Source organism: Stegodyphus dumicola, chromosome X1, assembly GCF_044657685.1.
Source record: "Stegodyphus dumicola isolate Sdum_Otavi_A_Nest chromosome X1, ASM4465768v1".
Lineage (NCBI taxonomy): Eukaryota > Metazoa > Arthropoda > Arachnida > Araneae > Eresidae > Stegodyphus > Stegodyphus dumicola.
Window position 1 is genome coordinate 58,447,502 of NC_140780.1, and position 24,858 is coordinate 58,472,359.

The 24,858-nt window shown below is 30.7% G+C and overlaps 1 protein-coding gene across 13 annotated transcripts in view; it reads left to right on the forward strand.

The window, feature by feature from the left end:
* ZnT49B (solute carrier family 30 member 9) overlaps positions 1–24,858 on the forward strand; it is a 110,849-nt gene that overhangs the window by 72,516 nt on the left and 13,475 nt on the right. For 11 of the 13 annotated variants that reach the window (XM_085807935.1, XM_085807928.1, XM_085807937.1 and 8 more), the window contains 6 exons: positions 8,382–8,517; positions 8,757–8,796; positions 8,901–8,972; positions 10,525–10,735; positions 10,849–10,911; positions 18,365–18,494. In XM_085807935.1, the coding sequence (XP_085664061.1) occupies positions 8,382–8,517; positions 8,757–8,796; positions 8,901–8,972; positions 10,525–10,735; positions 10,849–10,911; positions 18,365–18,494 (652 nt within the window). Of the gene's footprint in view, positions 1–8,381; positions 8,518–8,756; positions 8,797–8,900; positions 8,973–10,524; positions 10,736–10,848; positions 10,912–13,155; positions 13,297–18,364; positions 18,499–24,858 lie in introns of those variants that run through there. The other 2 variants (XM_085807938.1, XM_085807936.1) reach the window with 2 other exon arrangements.

A 24,858-nucleotide genomic window follows, 5' to 3' on the forward strand; every position in this document is an offset into this window, starting at 1 on the left:
AATTTTCGGAATTAAACTTACTAACTATGGATTCACTCTTTTTAGATAATTCTACTAAAATTAATCTTAGGAGATAATATAATCAATATTTCTTTGGTAAATAAATTATTATTAACTTACTTTGCAGCAATTGCGCAAGTAGTAGAATAACTCGATTTTGCACTAAATGAATTTAAGATTATACGCACACATACATATATAGGGTGTCTATAATTAAAGAACCCTATTTCAAAGCTGCCTACAAGCGAAACCAGTGATCTGAAAATTGTAAAATACTTTAGTGCACTTAATGAAGGGATGAGAATTTCAAATAGCATCACCAGAGGGCATCATATTAATAAATTATACAAATAGCTATACCTTTGCAATAGTTTTACAATTTTATAAATTTTGTTAGAAAAAAAACATACTCCACATGATGGCCATTATTTTCAGCAACCATCTGAAATTGCAAGATGTCATGTTCCATGGTATGTACTGGGAGATGTTTAGCACCTGCCAATAAAATACTGGCTTTAAGATCAGGTAAAGTTCTTGGATTTTTATAACTAACCAGATGTTTTTAATGTCCCCAGTACCAAAAATCTTATGGATTGCCGAGGCTGCACATTATATAAGTGCTGGCTAATGACATATTTTTCTGTAAAATAAAAATTTTGAGAAATAAAAATTTCTGTAAAATAGAAAGAACATTCATAACTCACTGTGCAATGTGTGGAGAAGCTCCCATCTTGCATAAAAATTGTGCATGCAAGGCTCCGACATGCTTGCAGAATTTCATTTTCTAACAGTGATGCATATCACTACCTGGTGATGGAGCATGTCACCGGACCTGTGGAACTTAGCTCCTCGAAGACGTATGGGCCAAGAATAAATGACGCAGAAAATCCACACCCTACCATTAGTTTTGATGAATGCAGTGGAATAAGACATGGTGTGGATTTTTCTGATTCACAAATTCGGCAATTGTGAGTATTCACTGCACGATCCAAATGAAAATGTGCTTTCTCTGTCTAGAGAATATTCCAAGGCCATTCCATATTGACCTCAAAGCAAGGAAAAACTGAAGTGAGAACCAGAGTTGAGCATCAAAATCATGTGGAAGCAACCCATGCACTAGTGTAAGAGTCATATTGGAGGATATTATGAGGATCTTACGGACAGCTGAACGTGGTCTGTCCAGCATCTCTACTATACACTGGATGCTTTTTAGTACCACTGTCTGAAGCTGGTGTCCTCTACCTGAGCCTGAAGCTGTGTCCTCTGCTCCTGTACTGCTTCTTCTGACACTTTTTTTTCCTCTTTCAGGATGAACAGAAAATGATCCTCTTTCTTAAAATTTTGTTTTCACTTTTGACGGCTTTTAACATTTACTGGACCTCTTAGAATCCTCTTCAAAACCCAAAATTTCTGTAGAGCAGCTACTGCAGAATTACTGTTTGGGTAAAATAATTTTACTTACAAAGTGCAATCTTGTAAACTTATCGTCATTATGAGCAACAAGCACATTGAAAACAAAGTCTCTGAAGGCATTTTTAGATAACAGCTGCTGCGTGATGTCGACAAAGATTTGCATTTTTACTGCAGGTTTTCAAAGTAAAACACCCTCTGGTGATGCTATTTGTAATTATTTTGTTTTGCTGAAAGAAATTCTGAACCCTTCATTAAGCCCACCGCAAAATTTCATAATTTTCTGGTCCCTGGTTTCGCTTGTAGGTAGTTTTGAAAGAGGGCTCTTAAATTATAGACAACCTGTATATATAAGCTTTGAAATTTTGTTATTCATAACTTGGAAGAAAGGCAGGCATTCTGCTGCAAAATTAATGTTCTGAATAACACGTTTCACATGTGAAAATGTTACACGTTCTTTTTGATTCTGTATGGTATGTCATGGGTATGTCAACATTTACCTTTCATCCAATTTTAGGTTATTAAGACACACCAGAACCAAGTGTTAATATTCTCTTCTATTAATATTTTTGTCGGTCTTAATGTAAAACATGGTAAAAAGCAAATTTTAATTCTCTTTTCCTTTTGGTGAACATTTTGGACCATGACTTTACTTTTTATAAATAAAACATTTTAAATTACTTTTTTGCGATTTAATTCAACAATATTTGAAACAAAAATATATGTTGTTTTATTCTGCTACATAACGTTATGATTTTTGTCTGCAGTGGCATTTAAGAAATTCCTTGCTTCCCTTTGGAACAATTAAAATTCTTTAAAAACATTTTAGGGGGGCTGATACTAACATATTTAATATTCACAGACATGCTTTTTGCCGAGGTGGCAACAATTTAACTTACAGAAAATGATGATATTTTAAGTTAGTCTTTTAGTAAAATTCTTGGCCGTTTGCATATTGGCCATAATTCACTTGGCACTCTAATAGTGACTTTTCAAGAACATTTACATTTTTGATATTGCTGCAATATGCAGAGAGCAGAGTGAAATAGCATTTTAACATCAAGTGAGGTAAAAGCTAAAGTGTGCAGTTATCCAGTATGAAAGCTAACTAAGAATAGGTTTTGGTTTAGATTGTTTATTAAGAAAAGGTTTCAGTTCTCAAAATTTTGAGTTCAGGTTCCGAATTAGCTGAGTCATTGGCATTATGCAAGCCATGTGACATAGATTGATCTAGAAATTTTTACACAGTCCATAAACGTTATTACTATTTTTATAATATATAGAGTTGGAATTATGGGCTATTGGTATAAATTATAATTTTGAGATTTTGATTCCCACTTCAAAGAGAAAAAGGCTTGGCGACAGAAAAGCTTTTAGAAAAAAGCATTCAAGCACTATCAAAACAAGGGAAATATAGTTTTGAAGATAAAAAAATAAAATAAAATTTTGATATAAATAATTTCTTAAAGTAACAAAAATTTGTCCATATCTTTTTTAACAATAAATGCGAATTGAAAATTCTATTAAAATTTTGAAAGTCTGCAAGTTCATTTGTGAAAATATTGTAAAGAGTATCCTAATTTTTTCAAGAATTAAACTAGAGAGGTTCATAGTTCTGGAAAATCTTTGCTTGAATATCACAAACATATTATATTACAGTCCTTGTCTTGAAAAATTGTTTTTGTCAATATAAAACCGAAATTTTCTTTTACTTAATCATGAAATTTGTATTAAAATCAATTATTTAACTCACATAAAACAATCTGCATCTTCGTGTTTGTAAAGGAATATAAAGTATACTTTAGAAATTAATAACAGAAAAATAACAAAATACAATATAATAATAGAGCAACTTGGATTAAAATTAGCAGGTCCTCACGAAGCAAATCAGCGTTACAACTTGCTGACGGCTCTGGGATGCTTAAATATAACAGAACCTAAAACCTCCATTTAAAGCTTTTCAAATATAAAAAAATTTAAATGCATCTATTAATTACATTATAACATCACAAGAAATTTCAAAATATTATGATCTAATAAATTTTTCATTTCAAATATTGCTAAAATTATGCTTTCTATTATTATTGGCATTTCTAATTTACTTATTTCGTACATGCTGGAAACACCCACAGCTTTCTTGTAATAGAAACATTGCCATCTTATGGGGAAATCTACATTAATGAATGTGTACTCACCAATGGTTAAGGGATGCTCAGACAGTTACTTATAAAAGTTTCCATTCCTTGTTTAAAGGCAATTGGCCTTTTTGAACTGTGCTATAACATTCCATGTATAGTAAAAAAAAAAAAAATAAAAAAAAAAAAAAAAAAAAAAAAAAAAAACCCTTCATTCCATTAAAAAATAATTATATGCAAAAAAATTATAAGGTGGGAGCCTTCGAAGTGTATATTCATTTCAACTTTACAATAATCAGAAAATTCTAAGAAACATACCATATAGAAATGTATTCTAAGAAACATACCATATATTTTTTAAAAATAATCTCATTGTTAAAATAATTCAAAATATCAATTCAAAAATACAAAAGTTGATTAACTAAGTTAATAAGGTTCCCTAAATAAAATCTTAAAATTCATTAATTTGTTAAACCAAATTTGCAAAATTTAAATTTCTAATACCATATAATTTTTAGTATTCCAGTAATGCTATGCAAGTAATCCAATAGAACAAACGGCATCATGTATTCAAATTCAAAATAATAGCAATTTTTCTATTGTGTAAAATATGTTTAGTTACTTTAATGAATGCTCAAATTATTTCATGACCAGTAAAGTATCTAGTGTAAACTGCAAGAACATTAAAAATGCATTGCAAAATAACATTAAAAATACTATTCCAGCTCCATACATCTGTTAATTCATGTTAAGGAAAAGTATAAAAATTTTCTCTCACTCTTGCCATCTGTTGAAACAGAATAGGGGACAAGCTAGGGCATATAGCAACTAGTAGAAACTTTCTAAAATTATAACTGAAATTAATTTTGTGCTGTGTAATTAGTGGTATATTAGAATTATCTTCATTGTCATTGGAGTTTTCATTTACTATGGCATGGCTGCAATCACTCCCATTTTTTTAATCACATCTCCTGGCAGGCCCACCAGCAGCCTAGCAGTAAAATTGCTGAACTCTGGTAGTTCAGTCCGGGTTTGAATCCCAACAATCCGGGTTGCTGCTTGAACGCTTTCATGGTTTTCCCCATGTGTAACGTGTATATAAGGAAATTTCACTTAGAAAGTCATCCATGAAAGCATCCCTCATTAGGCAGTACTTGTCAAGTGCTTTGCCATAATCAAATAAATTAAACCTAACAAATTATCTCCGGGTAGATTGCTAAATCTTCTGGTTATTTTTAGCCTTTACTAAGGAAATGTGCTGCAGCAATAAATGAAAATTTATTGAATTAATGAAACTTAAATTTGGCAAATTCTATCCCGCAGCCTCTAGTGATTTTCAGAATATTTTTTAAATAAATTTATTTCATTTGAATTGTAATTTTTATTGCATTTTATTTACCTTTGTATTAAATTTCATTTAATCTGAGTTTTCTTAATGTACTGCAGACATTTGTAGATTTTTATATGAAAATTCAAGCAATGTTTAAGCAGTTAATATGGTACATTATTAAGTATGTCAATGCAAATATTGTGTACATTAATTATTTATTTTAATTCTGTTTAAAAGTACTATGATAAATAAAAGCTTTCCTTCCCTACTTGAGATTTCTTGAGTATAAAAATGTAAAAAAATTTTTTAATGAAATTAGCCAAAAAAATGTTTAGAATATCAAATTAAATGCTACTGTATCAGGTTTTAATAAAAGTTTCCTATCACAGTAAATATCTGTGCAAACAGTTTGCATTGGTGTATTTAATTATATTTTGTCAAATGATTTTTGGCATTTGAAAGAAGGAGACTTGCTTTACAGCACTGTGTTGTGAAATTTGTAAAAAATATGGTTATCATTAAATACAAAGTGTCTGAAGTAGAATTATCACATTACCAGATTAGAATCATCATTTACTTCTGTTTTCTTGCAAAAAGTCAGGTACACAATGTCACCAAATCATGTATATAGCTTTAGGTACTGATGTTGTATCATATGAGACTGTGAAGGTTTGGTGCCAAAAGTTCAAAAACAAGGACTATGACATTCAAGAAGCAGAGCTACTGATGTTGATGAGGCCCACCTGCAAAAACTTGTGGAAGAAGATCAGTATGCAACCACTCTGCTTGCTAGAGTTAGACGTTAGTGCTACGTTCATCAGTCATGCTGTGTATTGCATAAACTTGACATACAAGTTAGTTGTTGAGTGCTGCATGAGTTGACTCAAGCAGATAAGGACAGAAATGTTCAGGCCTGCACTACTGCTAGAATATCAATTTAAAGACAAAATTCTGGACTGATTTGTCACTTATGATGAAAAGTGGGTTTACTTCAACAACACATGCCAAAAAGGGGGTTGGTCTGTGCCCGGTGAGCACGTCGGCAACATCGCAAAGCACAGTTTGACTAACAAAAAGATCATGTTTTGTATCTGGTGAGATTGCTGTGGTATTATCCACAAAGAGTATCTGGAAAAAGGTAAAACCCTCGACAGTAAGGTGTGCAGCGAGATGCTGGTTCTTGTTATCAAGGTAAAATGTCGGATTGAGTTTCGGCACAAAAAAGTTAATGTTCCATCAAGATAAAAGCAAGACCACATATGTGAGCATTCACTCGCTGGACTCCATACGGACTTGAATGGGATCATTTGCCACACCCACCATATAGCCCTGACATCTCTCCTTTGGACTTCTATGTTTTTCACACCTGGTGCTATCTTCCATTCTCCACAGGATGTCTGAAATGAGGTTGATCTGTTTTTGCCCCCAAGTTTCTGGGTTGAAGGCTTTGAAAACTACCAAAACATTGGCAGAAAATCATAGATTTGGATGGTGGTTACTAAAGGTACTGCTTTCATGTTTTTTTCTAACTTTATTAAGAACGTTTTTTGGCGGAAAGTTTTCGTTACAACCAGATATTTTACATCAGAATTGTATTGCAGATGGTTCAATAACCTGAATCATGCATGATAAAATTAATTGAAGTCATTTTGGTGGTTCTTTGAAATGGTTGTTGCCGTGCAGCTTGAAAACCTAGTTTCTTCTGGTGTTAAGTTTCCAAGATTGACAGCTATACCATGTAATAATGGAAAATTTAAATACTGAAACTGCGGAAGTACTATATATGTCTTAGTGGGATGAATTTAGATCTTAATGGGTAAATTAGCTCTATATTTACAGTAGCATATCCTTAAAATAAATAAGGAGCTGCAGTAAAAAATAGGAAAATTTAGTTGTAATTTTGTGCAAAGTGATATATTTCAGATATGCATTAGGTAATTAATTTTGTTTTTGGAACAATGTTCATATAGTTATTTCTGTTTTTTCGTTGGTGGCTGCCAAAAACAACACAAAAAAACATCATGGAGAAGAAAACAACGCAAGCGAAAACGTCATAGTACACAACATTGTGGGAGAAAAAAAAAGCAAAAACACTGCAGTTCTAAAATATCATCGTACAAAATATCGTGGTAAAAAATAAAGTACCTATTGCACATATGCAGTTTTTCAGGATTTAAAAGTTGAAAGTGTATTTTTGCATAATGATTTGGGAACCCAAGAAGGAAAGGAGAGATATATATTTTTACTTCTATATTTTATATTTTTGAGTGAACTAATAAATTTTTGCTGGAAATGTAAGAAGGAAACTTAAGCATATAAAAATTGAAAATGAGTAGAAAATTGATGCAACTTATAGCACTTAACAGAATTTTTAAATCTATATAGTTATTTAACAAAGGTTATTAATGAATAAGTCTTTTTTTAATAACGTTTTACTGATAAGTTTTCATGAAAAATACAGTCTAAAAATGTTTAGAAAAGGAAGACAACTGCATGAGGTTACGTCTATACAAATTGCTTAGTTAACTATCAAATGTTTTTTCACGCTTGTTAATCTATTATTGTTTTAGTGAAAATTATATCTTGTTTTGTTTACTTTAATTCTTGAAGTGTCGTTAACATTTTCTCCCCCTTTCCTTCTTGTGCTGCCAAATCATTGTGCGAAAATGCAGTTACAACTTTTAAAACCTGAAAAATGCATATGTTTGATGTTATCGTCATGTGATGATTTGTAGGCACTTTATTTTTTACCACGGTATTTTCGACCACGATGTTTTTAAACTGCGAAGTTTTTTAACTGCTTTATTTTCGACCACGATGTTTTAGAACTGCGATGTTTTTCTCTTTGCTTTCTTTTCTCCCATGAGGTTTTTGCAGTGCATTGTTTTCTGCGCAATGTTTTCGGCTGTAATTGTTTCATTTGATGTATTTTAATTATCTTATGTTAGAGATGAATTAAACAGACACACTAAAATTAAAAATGCTAAATTAGCTAACTAAAAATCTTAAATTAGGTAGCTATAAACCCCAGCCATTGACTCTGAGAGTAGGTTAAGAGGCAAATGATCTTTGTTTTTTTACTGTAAACAGTTATTTTTTCCTGGTGTCTGTAAAAGTGCTAAAGTAATTAATAATGATTAGAAATAATTTTAAAAGGTAATTATTGAATTTTTAGTATGATAGCTATCAAGAGCATTTCACATTTGTGTGTATTGCTCTCATTTTGTACAGGATTCCTTTTCTTGAATTATATGATTCATTTTTCAAAATTTGTTTGAAATTTTTTATTAAATTTTAAAAAAAAATGAATTTAAAAAAAATAAAATGAAATGCCTGAAATAAGAGGTGGGCATATTGCTATACATTGCTGTAGCATGATTTCAATCTTTTTTTTAAACTCTTTTATGAAGTGTGTAAAATCTAGCAATATTAACATTTTTAAGTATGCAAATGAAAGGTTAGTTTTAAAATTTTGTATACATTTTTTTTTTTTTTTTCTGTTTTAGGTATGGTTATCATAATATGCGTTATGTGGCTTCCCTGGTTAGTGGTGTTGGAATATTCTTCCTTGGCACTGGGCTTTCAATTTACCATGGAATAACAGGGATTTTAAACCCTGAGACCATGGAATCACTGTATTGGGTGACGTGGCAAAATTTGATTTTTTGTAATTTAATTCTTTGGCTGTTTAATGATAGGCCTTTAGTATTTTTGTGTTTCACTTCTGCTTAATTTTACTACTCTGCACATTCATTTCATTATATTGGAAGAATGTCAAGTAAAAGCTTAATTTTCCATTTATTGAGCTTAAGCATTGTATATTTAATGAAAGTTTGTGTATTTTAAATTTTGTGTATTAATACATCAACATTTATTTTTAGGCTTATATTGTTTTAGGAGGTTCCTTAATTTCTGAAGGAGGTACTGTGATAATTTTTTGTAATCGATCAAATATTTAAATTTCTATTTTGCTTAAAATTTATCTTTGCTGGGCATGTGATATTATGTGTGAACATTTTATGTAGGTACACTTGCTGTAGCATTTAGAGAAACAAAAAGTGGTGCTAAACGAGAGGGCATGAGTATTACACAGTATGGTAGGTATATCACCTTTAGTTACTCATATGGTTATCTATACAAAATGTAATACTTGTAGAACTCAGATACCTCTTTTTTTTTTTAAATAATTTTGTTTAAATTCAATACACTATTTTACATTTCCTCAAACACTTCTTTTCTGAGATTGCCTGGGACTATTTTTTTTTTTTTTTTTTTTTTTTTTTTGTTTGTTTTTGACAATTATTATGTTGTTTTTGCATTTATGTATGGAAGGAGAATAGCTGCCAAATCTGTGTCATGAATATAGTTGCTTTTCTGATACGTCAGAAATCTCATAATTAATGCGTATCTTAAATCTTTTGTCTCTCATTAGATTGTATGCCTCTTAATTTGCACATTTCGATCACTGCAGTCAATAATTTCCTTTTTCAACTGTTTCATGTAATTATTAATTATTAAATAAATGTAGGATTTATCTGCATGAACTATGATTTATTGGAATTTCTTTGCGATTTGAAAAGTCACTTATGTTAGCAACATTTGTTAAAAGATTAAAAATTACTTAAATTTAAATCCTGCAGCTATAGGATCTAGCCATTGCTAAGTTTCAGAAAATGTAAATCTCCATAAAGGAGTTTCTGTGTATCATTCAACTTATGTCTGACCATATGCTTTTTCTTCCTACTCTGGATATTTATTGCTGTGATGTCATTAATTAGGCACAAGTTAAAACAGAGTTTAACAGAATGGCTTCAGTAAAACAGTTCTGCAACTTCAAACAATTTCAACTTTTATTTTCAGCCAAAAACTTTAAAAAATCTTTTTACATTTAAATGATAGACAATTGATGATCCAGTATCACAATATTCATGCAGTAGCTTTACAAGTATTCCAATTTTTTTCATTAAGTCCACCTTCTGATTTATGCAGAGAGATTTATGCTGATGCTTAATATTAGCATTCTCTTTTACACTTCTTGGTCACTTAATTTACATCTTAGAGGGCAGTAATAAAACTGAAAAAGAGAAATTAATGTACACATTTGTTTCTTATATAAATAGATATAGGTTTCTGTTCATGATTAATACTGATGTGGTAGCAGATGGATGTTGAAAACATGCATAATTAAGGGAATTACTTGATTAAAAAGATACAGCCTATGTTGAGATTCATCTAATGTGTAAAAAATTCATTCTGCAAAATACTGATTTTTTTTTCAACTTGAATTATAAGCAATTTTTGAAACAGGCAATACATTACATGAATGTGTTATGTTTTGATGAAATGTAATGTAGATAAAATGTCCCACATTTTATAAAAATCTTTTAAAAATTGCGGTTAATGTTTATATTTGAAGTAAAATTTAAACATTGTTATAATCTGATATTTCTCATAAATGTTTATATTTGGAATACTTCAGGTAAGTATATTTTAAATATTTTTTCTAAATATTGATGAAAAAATTTATTTCAGGGAGATTTAGAAACAGTTCAATTTTAATATTTAATTTAAATATGTTTTCCATTTTGTGTAGAGATTTTAGAATATATTTCCATTATATGCAGATTTATTTAAGATTTGTGATTGTAGTTTTGCGAGGGCAAGATCCTAGTGTAAATGTTGTATTGCTGGAAGATATAGCTGCCGTTGTGGGCATTTTCATTGCCGGAACATGCATGGGATTGACATCATATACAGGACTGCCAATTTATGATGCTATAGGCTCCCTTGCTGTAGGAGGTGTTTTGGGAGCTGTTGCTTCATTTATAATCTATACGAATACAGCTGCTCTAGTCGGCAGGTGAGAATTTTTAAAAAGTTTCCTGTATTTAATTAGTACTATAGTTGCTTTAGATTTGTATCATTTTTACACATTGTATAAATTAATTTGCATTTTTGTATACTTTAATATAGGTCTATTCCAGCTGAAAGACTGCAGGAAATAAATAAGGAAATGGAAAATGATGTTATGATCAGGTAAAAATATTTTTAATGCATTAGTTTTATCTATCGGTGGGCATTTAACGTATTTTATTGTCAGAACCTTAATGATCACTATAACAAAAAATAAGATGATACAAGAGGACTTTCTTAAATAAAACACATAGAAAATGTGCTCATGAATATCAAATTTTTCGGGTCAAATAATCATTTTTATTAGCTTAGGGAATTTCTTTTAATGATGTATCAAGGAGTATTGTCACAATTTTTAACAGCAGGCAAAAACATTGAAGTGATGCATTGGCTCAAATACATCAGTCATGAAACTCATTACCTACATTACAAAAAAAAAAAAAAAAAAAAAAAAAAAAAATTCAGTGTCACTGCTGGATATATTAAAAAAATAGTTATAGCCCAAAAGACTTTTTCCTGTCAGATTTCATGATGCTCACAGATGGAATAAACATCAAATTCTTTTTATTGGGAAAAAGTATCCTGCAAATAATCTCTAAGCTATATAAAATCTGCTGGTACTGTGATACAATAAGTTACACAAGGTAGTACTTCACCTTTTCTTTAATTAGTTGTAAAACATACTCTTTTCCAAAAATTGATATCTTAAATTTAAAAATACTATAACATGAATATTTGCATCACTTAATCTTGTAATTGAAGTATAAGTTTGTGGCCAGCAGTTGTGAGAATAAAGGCTGTTTGTGCACAGCAAGGACTTAAATCATCATACTGTATAATTTACATAAGATTACATATTGATATTTTGAGCTGAGAAATAGACATTGATACCTCAGAGCCCATGTTATTGATGGGAATAAGCTGTTTTGTGATAAATATATGGATGGAAATTTGTAAAAATAATTTTTCCTTGATTTACTAGAATGTTCTTGATATCTGCAAGTGATGAAATTGTTTAATATCAGCTTTTGAGAGATATGTGCCTAAGCTCCCAGCAATAATTTTTAATGCACCTTGCAGTGCATTTCTATGTTGAATGTTGAAGTTATTCATGCAACACTGCATAACATTGTGTCTTCTTTTGCTGAAAATCTTCTTCAGTCAGAAACGCTGGGAAAACAATTTAATGAATAAAAGAGATGCTTATAATTTGAGTATAAATTGTAAAGCATTTCACAAGAGGCCTTCTTTAAACAAGTTAAAACTTGATGTAAATGTAGTGATTAGTTATGATTGTATTAGTTTATTTTTGTATTTTGTGTGGAGATGCGTATAATTTAAGTATAAATTTTAAAGCATTTCAAAAGAGGCCCTCTTTAAAGAAATTAAAACTTGGCATAAATGTAGTGATTAGGTACGACTGTATTGGTTTATTTTTGTATTTTGTGTAATAAATAATGTGTTTATCTTAGTTCTATTTAACTATTTATAGTATGTCATATTAGAGTTAATTATTATAAAACATAATATAAACAAATATATTGAGAGGGGGGGACTGCAAAGAAAAATCAAACCATGAAATAAATATTTATTCACATTCAGTCCATGTTTTTACCTAAGCATGAACTGTCTTTGAGAAATTTTTCATTTTTTATCATTTCATAGAATGCAGTTCATAAATTCCTTGTATTTTAAGGCTGTTTTTGTAACTGAAGTTTCATCTCTCCTGAAAATGATGCATTTGAAATTATTAGAGGATACCATGAAAAATTAAGGTTAATACTTCTTTTAGTGAATTTTGCAAAATGTTGCATCTTTAGTTTGAGGCAGAAATGATGAGAGAAAATAACATTTCAGTTTTGAGAAAATGAAGAAAATCCTTAGCAACAACTCTTAGAAATGTTATAATCTTGTGTCAGAGTACATATTTGTGCAAAACTTCATCTTTACAGCTCCTAGTATGACTATTTTAATCTATTAACTGTGAAATATTTTAATTACAAGTAGACCTTGGTTATCCAACTTTCAGCATTTCAATTCTTAGTATAACTATTTTAAGCTATTAGCCTCTTAATATACAAATAAAAATGCAAGTGATATTTTTTCCAACTTTTTTTATTCCTTATTTTCATACACAAAAAATTAATGTATCTTTTGAAATTAAACACAAGAAATATTTAAAAAAAAAAAAAAAAGGTTTATTAAACTCTGTATGTTGCTGAGTTGAGTTAACTGTGGCAGTAAAAATGTCAAGGTAATAACAGTTTTTTTAGTCAACATTTACCATTTTGTGATAAGTTTTAAAGCTTGAAACTGACATAAAAAAGAGCATCATAGTCTGGACACAAGTATCTTGTTTCTTTACAGATCTATTTAATTTCTCATTCCTGTTTCTAGAGCAAAGGAAACACTGGCAGGGTGATGTTGGGATATCTGAAGGTCATGAAGTTCTTGTATTAGCTGTCACTTTATATTTTTGATTAGTGAGCTGTATTACTTTGAGGTGAAGATCAGGTGAATTGATTCTAATGTCATATTTTTGATAAGTACAAAAGAGTTCCATTGTGTTAAGTCTAAGAAATAAAAAAAATCTTTTTGTAATACTTCTTGCCTCTTTTCTGAATACTACTGTACAGTCATTAGGTTAATTGGAAGCAGAAAAAAATGAAAAATATGCAACCGCCTTCGCTGGGAATCAAACCAACGGACCTCTGGAATACCTGCCCAGCGTGCTACCGTTACACCAAGAAGGCACACTAGGAAAGTGGGAGAAATACCTTATACTACACAGGGACAAGGGTTGATCAACATAGGTTCAAGTTGTGGTTTATTTAGTTTTTCCTATTAATATAGTGTGCATGGGAGCAATTAGGGATTTTTCATCTGTCCACTTCATTACACAGACTTTTCCTTTTTGGAAGCCAGTAACTTCTCCAGTTTTAAATTTCTTGCTCTTCAGCTCCCTGGGTACTTCTTTGCATAATATGCTTAGTTAACATATTTTTATGAAAAGATCAACCTATTCAGGTGAATTATAAAAGATAGCTATCATCATACAATAATCTACTCCACCAGCAGTCGAGCAGTAAAGTCGCTGAACACTGGTAGTTTTGTTTGAATCTCGCGAACAGGTTGGCTGCACAGGTGTTTTTGCGGTTTTCCCCATGTGTAACGTGTATACGAGCCAATTTTCCTTAGAAAGTCCTCCACGAAGGCATCCCTTCCCTTAGGCTGATAGCCCTCTAAGCTTTGCCATAATTAAATAACCTAACCTAAATAACAATAATCTTAGTCAATGAAGGTTTTGCCAATGTCATCACTTTTTGCAAAGACACCAGGAGATTGATAAAATGGCTGTCCAGAATGAAAATCTTTCCAGTGTATGTCATAAAATTATCGATATATTCACTTTGTGATTCACATAATACAAGTTTTTTTATTGTAAATTTAAATCTTTTGAGAATGTATTGAACTCATCCAGATGATTTTTATAAAGTTCACCAGCAGCTGAGTGGTAAATTCACTGAACACTGGTAATTCCATCCAGATTCATATCCCAATGGATGGGCTGACTGTATGGGTGATTTCATGATTATCCCCATATATAATGTGGGTAGGTTCCAGGTTTCCTTAAAAAGTCCTTCACAAAGGTATCCGTATCATTAGCAGATATTCTTTGCATGCTTTTCCATAACCAACCAAACCAAAAATAATGAATAACATTTATAATGCAATAAACTTTTGTCAAGAGTCACCAGTTTTTCTGGCATGCTTGAATGCTAAATTCTGAATTCAAGTCTTCATAAAAACACCAGATTTTATGTAGTGTTAGGCAAAGGTAATTAGCTGAGTCATAGTTATCATCATTTAAAAAACGTAGAAATTGTTTTATGATCTTGAAGCATTTTCTGCTCATGCATTGCAGAAAAAGTGGTGCGTACAATAAAGAATTTTCATTCATTTCAGGACAGTACAGTACAAAGTCTGTAATCCGGACATTTATTATCCGGAATGACCTATAATCCGGACCTCAAAGCCACAAACGTTTTTTTTGGTATGCTTTACACATGCGCGTTTAGCACAAAAAAAATGAAGAAACTTAAACAACTTGCATTGAAAGTAATGTTTAATAAAGTAAACAAATAAATATTAAGCTTTTTTTTGTAAATTCTGATACACTTTTTAGATCATAATTGCTCTTTATTTCATAAATTACAGTTTCATACTTTTAATTGTATAATTTCTGCATGCCATCTGACCAGATTTAAATTGATGATCTATAATCCGGAAAAACCCTTAATCCGGAATCACAGAAGTCACGACGAGTCCGGATTACTGACTTTGTACTGTATATGGTTTTCTCACTATACTTTGCCAAAGTACAGCTGCTAGGACTACTCAAATTTCCCTTGGATTTTTGTCATACCATGAAGTATTTGCATTATTACAGGCATGACTCATCACATATCGCTGTATTTAATTTGCAATAGTTGAATCAATTGATCATCAAAAATATCCCAAAGAAATTTAGGCAATTATAATCAATAATATGAATATCTTTTTATACTTGGTGCTTAAGGAAAAGCAAATGATGTGAGTGTATGAGCATTTTGTAGCAGTGGATACCATTGCTGGGCCAAAGCAAAACTTCTTTCATTTTCAGAAATAACATCAGGTTCTGCATTGCTGCAACTGTATTTTAAAGTTATGTCATCTGACCTAAGTAACAAGTCTGCCAAACACTATCCATTATAGTATTATGTAAAGATAAATTTTCAAAGTTTACATAATAATAGAAACAAATATGCAGTTGTGAAACCCGCTGGCTGTAATTCACTGCAGCTTTTTGAAATGAAGGTAAACCCCAAAGTGACAGCAAGGATACATGCACAAAACCAAATAGCTGATACATCGCAAAGGGAAATTTTCCCATATGAAAGGAAATAAGCTCAAAACTGTAGTGGAGGTATTCGGTAGTATTCACATGTGAAAAAAAAATTCTTGAACATATTAACTGTGGTGAACAGAAAAATCTTATTTCAGTGTACTTGAGTTAACTTGGTGGAGTGCATGAAATGGTTAACTATAAAGTATTTCAATCGCAACTGGACCTAGATTATCCCAAACCTGTATTATCCAAATTAAGCAAAGTGGACTGTGACAATCTTGTGAGATTAATCTCAAGTGCTATTTTTCCATTCTTGGCTTTATGTGGATTTCTAAAAAATGTTTCTATGCAAAATGTTGTATTAGTGTGACTGATGCATAAATGAGCATGTAAAACATCTCAAACTGCATGCATGGTCTATCCATGATGAGGACTTAATTTACTTACGCAATTTTTATTTACACTGCACAGCTTTAATTAAAGTACATCAGTTTTCCCTAAACTTGTGCATCTTAATTTTGTTTCATAATATTCCCTTAAAAAAAAAAAAAAAAAAAAAAAAACCACCCTATTTCACTCAAATGACATATTTTTTTCCATTTATGACAAATTAGATGTCTTGGAAATTCCTAAAAAGATGTAGATCAATTCAAATTTCTGACATCAAGAATTCAGAAAGTTGAATCTAAGACTACCACAATGATTTTATTATTTTTTATTTATATGTTTCTGGTGAAGCAGTACATTGAAATTTTTTTTAATCGACCTGAAATAAAAATGTAGAATACGTGTTTTACATGTAATATATTAAGCAATGCAGTTTGAAGGCTGCAATGTAATTAACTTGATTAAATTGACCATATTCTGAAGATTATGTAGCTCTCACAAGACTCTATCTGAATTTCATTCAAATAGTCAGTTCAGCAGTACAAAAAAAAAAAAAAGAAAAGAAAAGAAAAGAAATAAGTAATCAAAATAAAGCAGGTAGTCTGCTCAAGTAACAAAAATAAAACAGGCAGTCTATCTCGGTATGAAGACATGGCACATTTCTGCCTTTCCTTTTTAATATTCTAAATATAAACATCAAACTAAAAAATACAGTGTTCTCAAATAATGAAAAATAACTTGAAGGAAAGTTACTACACAACTGTTGAGTTCCTTGATGCATCTCCTCCCACCTTTTGATTTATGGTGATTGGAACTTAAATCAAAATACAATATATTTAACAAGGAGAATAAACAACAGTATACTTACTTTATACTACTTTATGCATAAAACTGGTCATAACATGAAGGTTTTACTGTTATCCTACCACATTTAGTTTCAGTGTTTTATCAGAAACCTTAATGTCTTCACCACAGTGAATATTAAATTGTTTTTTGTTTAGATAAAATCAAGCTATCATTGTTCATCCCTTACAAAAGGATACAATCATTACCATAGGATGAATACATTCACCTGCAGCTGTTTTCACCTTTATAATTTAAATCTGAAACAATTCAATAACTCAGACCAAATAGCCAGTTCAACCTAAGTAATCAAATAAAGCAGGCAGTCCCCCAAAGTAATCAAAATAAAACAGGTAATCCACCTAATAACCAAATAAAACATAATCTAATAAAGAGCTTATTTCATGATCTGTTTCAGTTAGCTGAGAATAGATTCTATATAAATTAGCAAAATTAAATCTAATGCTCTCTTGCTAAACATTGTCTCCTTTTAAGTCATTCAAACCATTAAAGCACTTTGTAGAATTAGATCTTATATGTGATTGCTTTTTAATAAGCAATTCCATTTTCAGAATAATATGTAATTAAAAAAACGTACCTTTAAAAATCACATCATTTGGTCACTGTGTTATGAGACTCTCTCTGAATTTCCTTGATTCAGTCAATTCTCCAGTACAAAAATGTAAAAAAGGAATAAGGAATCAAAATAAAACAGGCAATCCACCTGAGTACAAAAATGGCACATTTCTGCCTTTCTTTTTTAATATTTTAAATATAATTTTAAAACTAAAAATTATAGTGTTATCAAACTGTGAAAAATATGGAAAATTATGTTTACACAACCGTTGGGTTGCTCATGACAGTATGAAGGACAGTTAGGTGTGATCCAAGGGGCCTGCTAATTCTGCAAACACTGCATGGTTTGCTGTCTTTCAAAATTCTAAATTTGATGATGTAATAATCTAAACCTGTGTAATATCCTATTTGAAGTCCTTTACTAACTGTTGATAAACCTTTTATATGTTTATGTTAAATCCAATTTAATCACATAAATTGCTTTCTTCATTCAATCTGGAATAGTATCAAAGATATCTTCTTCTGAACATATGTAGATGGGCTGTGCTTCCTCTTTTTCATATTTGCCTTCAAGAACATTTTCTTCCAAACTCTGTGTATGCAAACTTGTAGTCTATTGTAGTATATTTTTGTGAAGCATTGCAATTTAAATGCCCCAAAAAGCGGAGGTGAAATTTGTTTTAATTTAAATGCCCCAAAACAGAGGTAAAATTTGTTTTAGTTTAAAAGCATCTAAATGCTTGCTTTTGTTTATTTTAAAGTTTTGTACGTTAGTGAGTTTTTTTTAAAAATTATTCTGGGAAAGATATTCATTTTACCTGCATTTGTTAGCAATTGTTCAGTGCCTATGTTTTAAGTAATTGGTTTTGTTTCTATTCTAAGAGCCATACATGATGTCAAAGCAACTGATATGGGAAATAATTATGTGCGGTACAAAGCAGAAGTTGATTTTGATGGCAGACAGTTAACTCGCTCATATTTAGATTCCCAAGATTTAGACATTTTACTTGAGGTCTGTAAGTTTTTTGTTTATTTTTTAGTTTGTAGTTTTTTTATGATTAAATTTAGGAACTATTTTAATTATGATAACTGATATAATATAATAAAATTAATTATCAAGTACATTCTTGATAGTCATCTTTTTTAGATAAAGTTTTAAGAGATTTTAAGAAAATTTTCACTAAAATCATGTTGATTCAAAGCAGCCTTCTGCTAATATATATATATTTATTTACCAGTAATTATCCTTCTTTATAGTAGTTGTTATGATGAGTAGGGAAAAGATTTTAAGGTGAAAAATTATTATCAGAAGTTGCTGCTCAAGTTGTGAGCTCTAAAACAGTTATCCAAACATTTATTCATTCTTGACTAAATAATAACTGTATGCTATAATGAGTAATCTAATAACCTTATACGGGGAAATTAATATACCATTTACTGGACATTAAGAAGCTTTCTCCACTGGATGATATTCACCATTTGTGCATTTTAGAAAGTAAGTCGCTGGCACTTTGAGCTTAGGAGATCCTTGTATTTTTAGAAACTGCTCAGCATCTACAGAAACCAATGGAATATATCTTGTAAGAATGCAGAGATTCATTCACCGTTGCAAATGTGTCCGCCCCCCCCCTCTGTATTGTTCCTCATATTTAATACAAACTTTGCTTTAGCATATCTATTTAGCTTGCATTCACTTTGTCAGCTTCTTTCATTTTACTCCTTTTACCATACATTCTCCTTCCAAATACAGAATCGCATCAGGCAAGTACTTGTAGCCAAGCATTGTGAAAAAATTCCGACTTTAGATTTTTATCCTTGAGCATTGTTGGGCAAGCTTGATGTTTGCAGCTTCTGTTGAATTCTAAGGCAGATATCAAACATTTATTTAGTTTTTGATTTTTTTTTTCCAGGAAAATACATTTGATCCAAATATTCTTCCTGCTTATTATATAAAAACCTGATAGGTATGGTAAGAGCTGAATAACATCTTGGTACAAAATGTTATGACTCAGTGCCTTTATGAAAATCTTGTTCAAGATAGCAATGAAATCATTTATTTAAGTTAAATATTCTTTACATTTGAATTAATTTAAGCATTGTAGAAATCTAGTGTCATTTATGGCAAAAAAATGTTTTTATGTTCCTGCTTGGAATGCATATTTAATACTCATATCATTTGATGGAAAAGTGAATCTTTCTATGTTGAAATACTTGCTTCTCTGCTTGCTTTCTATGTATTGAAGTACTGAAATCAACATGGTCTTTATAGCATATTATAGCTTTATTAGATGCTGCGTTTCTTCACAAACTCAGTTAAGTCCTCATCCATTTTATCCATCGTGGTTGAGATTCATAATCTTCAGCTGTTGGGAAACTGAAAACATGTACAGTGCAAAGTCTAAGATCCAGAGTCATCAAAACTTCGACGATTCAGGATTTCAGAATTTTCTGCATTTTAGATCATCATATTAAATCTGTTTAGACGACATGTAGAAATTATATTAAAAATATAATTAGTAGTTTATTAAATAATGAAGCATTTATGACCTTGAGGAAATTAAAAAGTAGGGGGAAAGGGCCCAATATTTTATTTGTTTACTTTATTAAACATTTCTTTCAGTTACTTCATTTTTTGTGCTATTTTCTCTTTAATTTTATATACAGATGTAATTTCTTGTTCAGTTTCAAAGTCCATTGTTCAAATCCTGTAACTGACATGTCAAGAATTCTCACTATATGATCAACTGAATTTTTTTTTTATTCTCAACAACCTGTCTGTCTTTATAGTTGGTAGTGATATTTTCTTGATTCAGAACCATACTACAGGTTTCACTGTCTGCTGGTTGATTATTGGGGCATTGTCATCATAATGGAAAACTTCTGTTATATCATCTTCATTTATTACTTCTATACATTTCTTCAATGATTCCATTAATTCAAAAATTTTGCTTTTTGTTTGTGATATCCGAAAACCTCAAATTTGCGGCTATCACCATTAAATGTGGCTAGCGTCCATTGTACATAATTGTAAATGTATTATCATGAGATTGGAGAGTAAAAACATGTTGTTTGTCTAAAATTTGTCTTGCTTTTTTGTGCTTTAAGATAATTAAGCCTAATAATATTAGTTTAATTATGCACTTGTGACTAGTTTCCACATATGCTTAAGGCTTATCTAAATCTTGAATAAATTCCCACATATACAAAACTTATCTGATTAATTCAGCAGTTATTCTTAATTCAAACAGCACTCATTTGGCCTATGGATTATCATTTATGAAAGCTTATATGTTACATATGGAAAGAAATTTATGTTAAATCATCAACACACTGAGCACTTCACATTGCAATTGGGTGAAGTCTGTAATCATTGCCAAGCATATTTGCGACAAGGAAACTTTCCATGCTGTTTGGTATTCAGTTACTAATATTTAAAAAAATGCTTTAGACATCCTTGTGTGAGTCATTTCTTATTGGGATCTTCCACGTGCTTTATACGGAAAAATGTGTACCATGCATGTGTGAAGCATTAAACATACACTAAAGCAAGATGCTATTCTTGGAATCTAATTCTTTCTTTCTTTTCATAATAACTTTCTAAAAAAAAAATTCTTGTGGTCCAGGTTTTGGACATCAGGATTTCTAACTTTGTGCCGTACTGGACTTGTTCACTTCTTACTAGCCTTACTTTCTCATATTGTGTGCCTAGGAGCCACAGCTTCATGTAACAGTAATTGAAGTGAGGGCATTTCTCTATAGGTATTTAGCTTGGTATATCTTAAAGAACATAGTTTCATCAACTGACCAAATAATGGAAACATTGGCATATTAAATATGTATCTGAATAGTTTGCCAATAGTTTCATAGAATATGAATGGTGGTTCATGATTGTGTGTAACACCTTTATTTCTTCAAAAATATTTTATAAAGCTCTCATCTTGTACTGAGATTTGCTTGCAGTTCTCAAGGAAGGATATAAATGTGAGATTTTTTGCCTTATAAACCGAAGTTCGTGTCTAGACAATGCCATAGTAAGATCTGCACTGGTAAGAACTCACTAGACAGCTGCTGCTTTTCAACTTCAGAAATGAAGGCATGCATTAAGGTTGTATTAATAGCTGTAATAATATTAGGTTATAGCTTGTGAAATTCAATGTTCTCTTATTCTTGCTGTGCATTAGATGTGCTAGTTTTTCTGCTGCTTCGATGCTTGTTGCCCCTAACTATACTTCCATCTCAGATGACACATTGCAGAATTAGACTATCACTTCCAATGAACTGACTTAAATTCTCATAAAAAGGCACACAGCTGTGCTTTCTTAACCTTAAGCATCGCTGCAACTCCTGAATCATGATTTAAGACTTTTTGCTGATGACAGGTATTGATAGTTTGTTTCTCTAGCAGAACACAATAGTAATAGGCCATATAAAACTATTCATAAGACTATAATTAGATTTGTATATGAGATTTTTCAGCAAAACTTACCCCCTTGAGTGGCATGACTGCTTTTATTTGATCATGAGTTTTTTGGTCACTTGGTATATATTAACGTAGAATTTAAATTAGTTTGATTTCTTACTTTCTTTAATGATGTAAATATTATTTAATGAATGGAAGTTTATGAAAACAGGGACTAAAATAAATAATTATGTAAATTTGGCTAATATATGTTATTTAAATACAAGTATTCATGAGCAGACTCAAAAAGCTGTGCTGCTCAAAGTTTAAGTTAAGGTGTTTTTCTTTATCACAGCCTACTAAAGCGAGTAATCATCATCAAGATTGAGGTGTCAAGTGCGCTTATCTCCTGAGCCTTACTTACATATCACAAAAGCTTATGGGCTGCAGAGAGTATAAAAAATACAGTACAAAGTCCATTATCCGGAATGATCTATAATCCGGACCTCAAAGCCACAAATTTTTTTTGTATGTTTTACGCATGCGTGTTTAATGCATAACGGACGGTATAAGCTAGGCTAAAATTATCTTTACTGATTCTAAAGCATTTCTGTTAATGTTGCAGATTGTGCTGTTCCTTAATCTTCTAATTGGATCGGGCTTATTATTTTTTGCAGACTGTTAGAGCAATTTTATAGAAATTAAACTTAATCTTTTGATTACGTCAGAAAGAGTTTCCAATTCTGGAGCTGCCAAAAGATCTACAAAGCGAAAGCATGTTTCGATGTCCATCAAACAAAAAGTGGAATTGCTGCAAAAAATGGATAAAGGCATATCCGTCTTTGTAACTGAACAAGAAATTATGTCTGTTTATAGAATTAAAGAAAACGTATTAGCACAAAAAATGAAGCAACTTTAACAACGTACATTGAAAGAAATGTTTAATAAAGTAAACAAATAAATATTAAGCTTTTTTAAATTTTGATACCCTTTAGATCATAATTGCTCTTTATTTCATAAATTAGAGTTTCATAATATTAATTGTATAATTTCTGCATGCCATCTTACCAGATTTAATTTGATGATCTATAATCCGGAAAAAGCTCTAATCCGGAATCGCCGAAGTCCCAATGAGTCCGGATTACGGACTTTGTACTGTATAAGAGATAAAAAAGAGAAAAGAGTTATTAAATAATCAGGGAGGGAGGGATGAAATGCTGATCTCACAAGCATATGTCCGGAAATACATTTCTCAAATTGTATATGTAAATAGCTATACAGTTTGAAAATTTTTTCACTTTACAATCTTTTCCCTAGCTATGCAGCAGATGCTTTACTAGTTTGTAGTTTACACTGGGGCAAGCATTTGTATGTAGCTTAAAGCTGTTGCATATAGTAAGGTAAAAGTTCACTTCACCTTGTTGATTCTTTTACTTTAAAGTGCATTTAGTGTACACCGTAAATAACACATGTATCAAGATATGAAAAATAGCATTATCTTTAGAAGTTATACTCTGCACTAAACTCTTATGACTTTCTCATCTGTTATGCAAAAGAAGGAAGAAAAATGTAGGAGAACTTGAAAAGTAATAGATGAAGTGATTTTGCTTAGATAACAGTTTATAAATTGCTGTTAAATTACTCCAGTTTCTTTTAATAAGCATGTCATGAATGTTCTTACACTTGAATCATAGCATTTTGATTCACAAATTCTTGTTTATATATAGTTACCTTGTTTTTTAAAAGTAATATTTCTTAAGTCTAATTTGATTTTGCAAATTAAAGGTCTGAAAATGGTTATTGTTAAAAATGTTAGAAAGGTTTTTAGCTATATAAGATGTGGTTCAAAACATCAGGGTGAAAAATAAAGAAAAAGAATCTTCTGGTGTTGAAATTTCATCATATAAAGCATCATTACAAGGGCAGATGTTAGCAAATATTTGCACTTTTGAAGTAGTATTTTACAAAATGCAGATTAGGGGGCAAAAGCAGTTGTAAACCATTGTAGAAATATACTTTTTTTACATAAATGAAAACTAAAAAATGTGTATAAATTTATTTTTGCAAGTGCAGTGCTGATGTGAGGAATTAAGTACAAGAAGAGCAAAAATCTTTTTATTCTAGATTTTAGATATTGCTTAATTTTCAATTTGAAATTGTTTAGATGTTTCTTTTCCCGTGCATGCTATTTTCTGTATTCCAGATATCTGTAGGTATAGAGGTACTTGAGTCTGTATGTACAGAACTTCAACAAAGCATTTAATACAGGTTTAAAACTATGCAAGAAAGCAAACTTAGTTTAACATAAATTTTGAGTAAAATTCTTATTGGGTTTGAGGCTATTAGACACAGCCCCTTTTCTTCAGAAGCTGATCTCTATTAATCGGTCTCAGTAATATTAGAGTTTTATTCTTAAATTTAAGGAAAACTAATGCTGCTTTATGCCTTATTTTTTAATTGTATTTTGGCATGTTTTCTTCCAATTTAATATAGATCTGTTTTCTTAAATATAAACCAGTGCAGCTTTATCAGTATTCTCAGTACAGTTGCCTCTAAATTATTATTTCCCCAGAACCTTTTAATTGAAGCTTTAATTTAGTTATTTTAACATAATGTTCTATGTTTTAATATGGTTTGAAAGTTATCATGAATTAATGCCTTGAACGATTGAATTATAAGTACTTTGCGCATAGCAGTATCGCTATTATGCTTTATGTCAAAAGAGCTGCAGACAATGATATAATGGAAAGATGATTTTGCTAAAGAATTCTTCTGAGCAATCAATTACGTATAAATCACATTACAAAATTCATTAATGAAGTTAAAAAAAGTCAAAATTGCTCATTTGTTTGGCATAATATGAATGTTCTGAGTGTAGGGGAGCTAGGGGCTAATTGTAACAGGGGTAAGTAGTAACATACACATATATGGTGTTTTTAAAATTCTGTATCAGAATTTTCATTGACCATCATTCTTA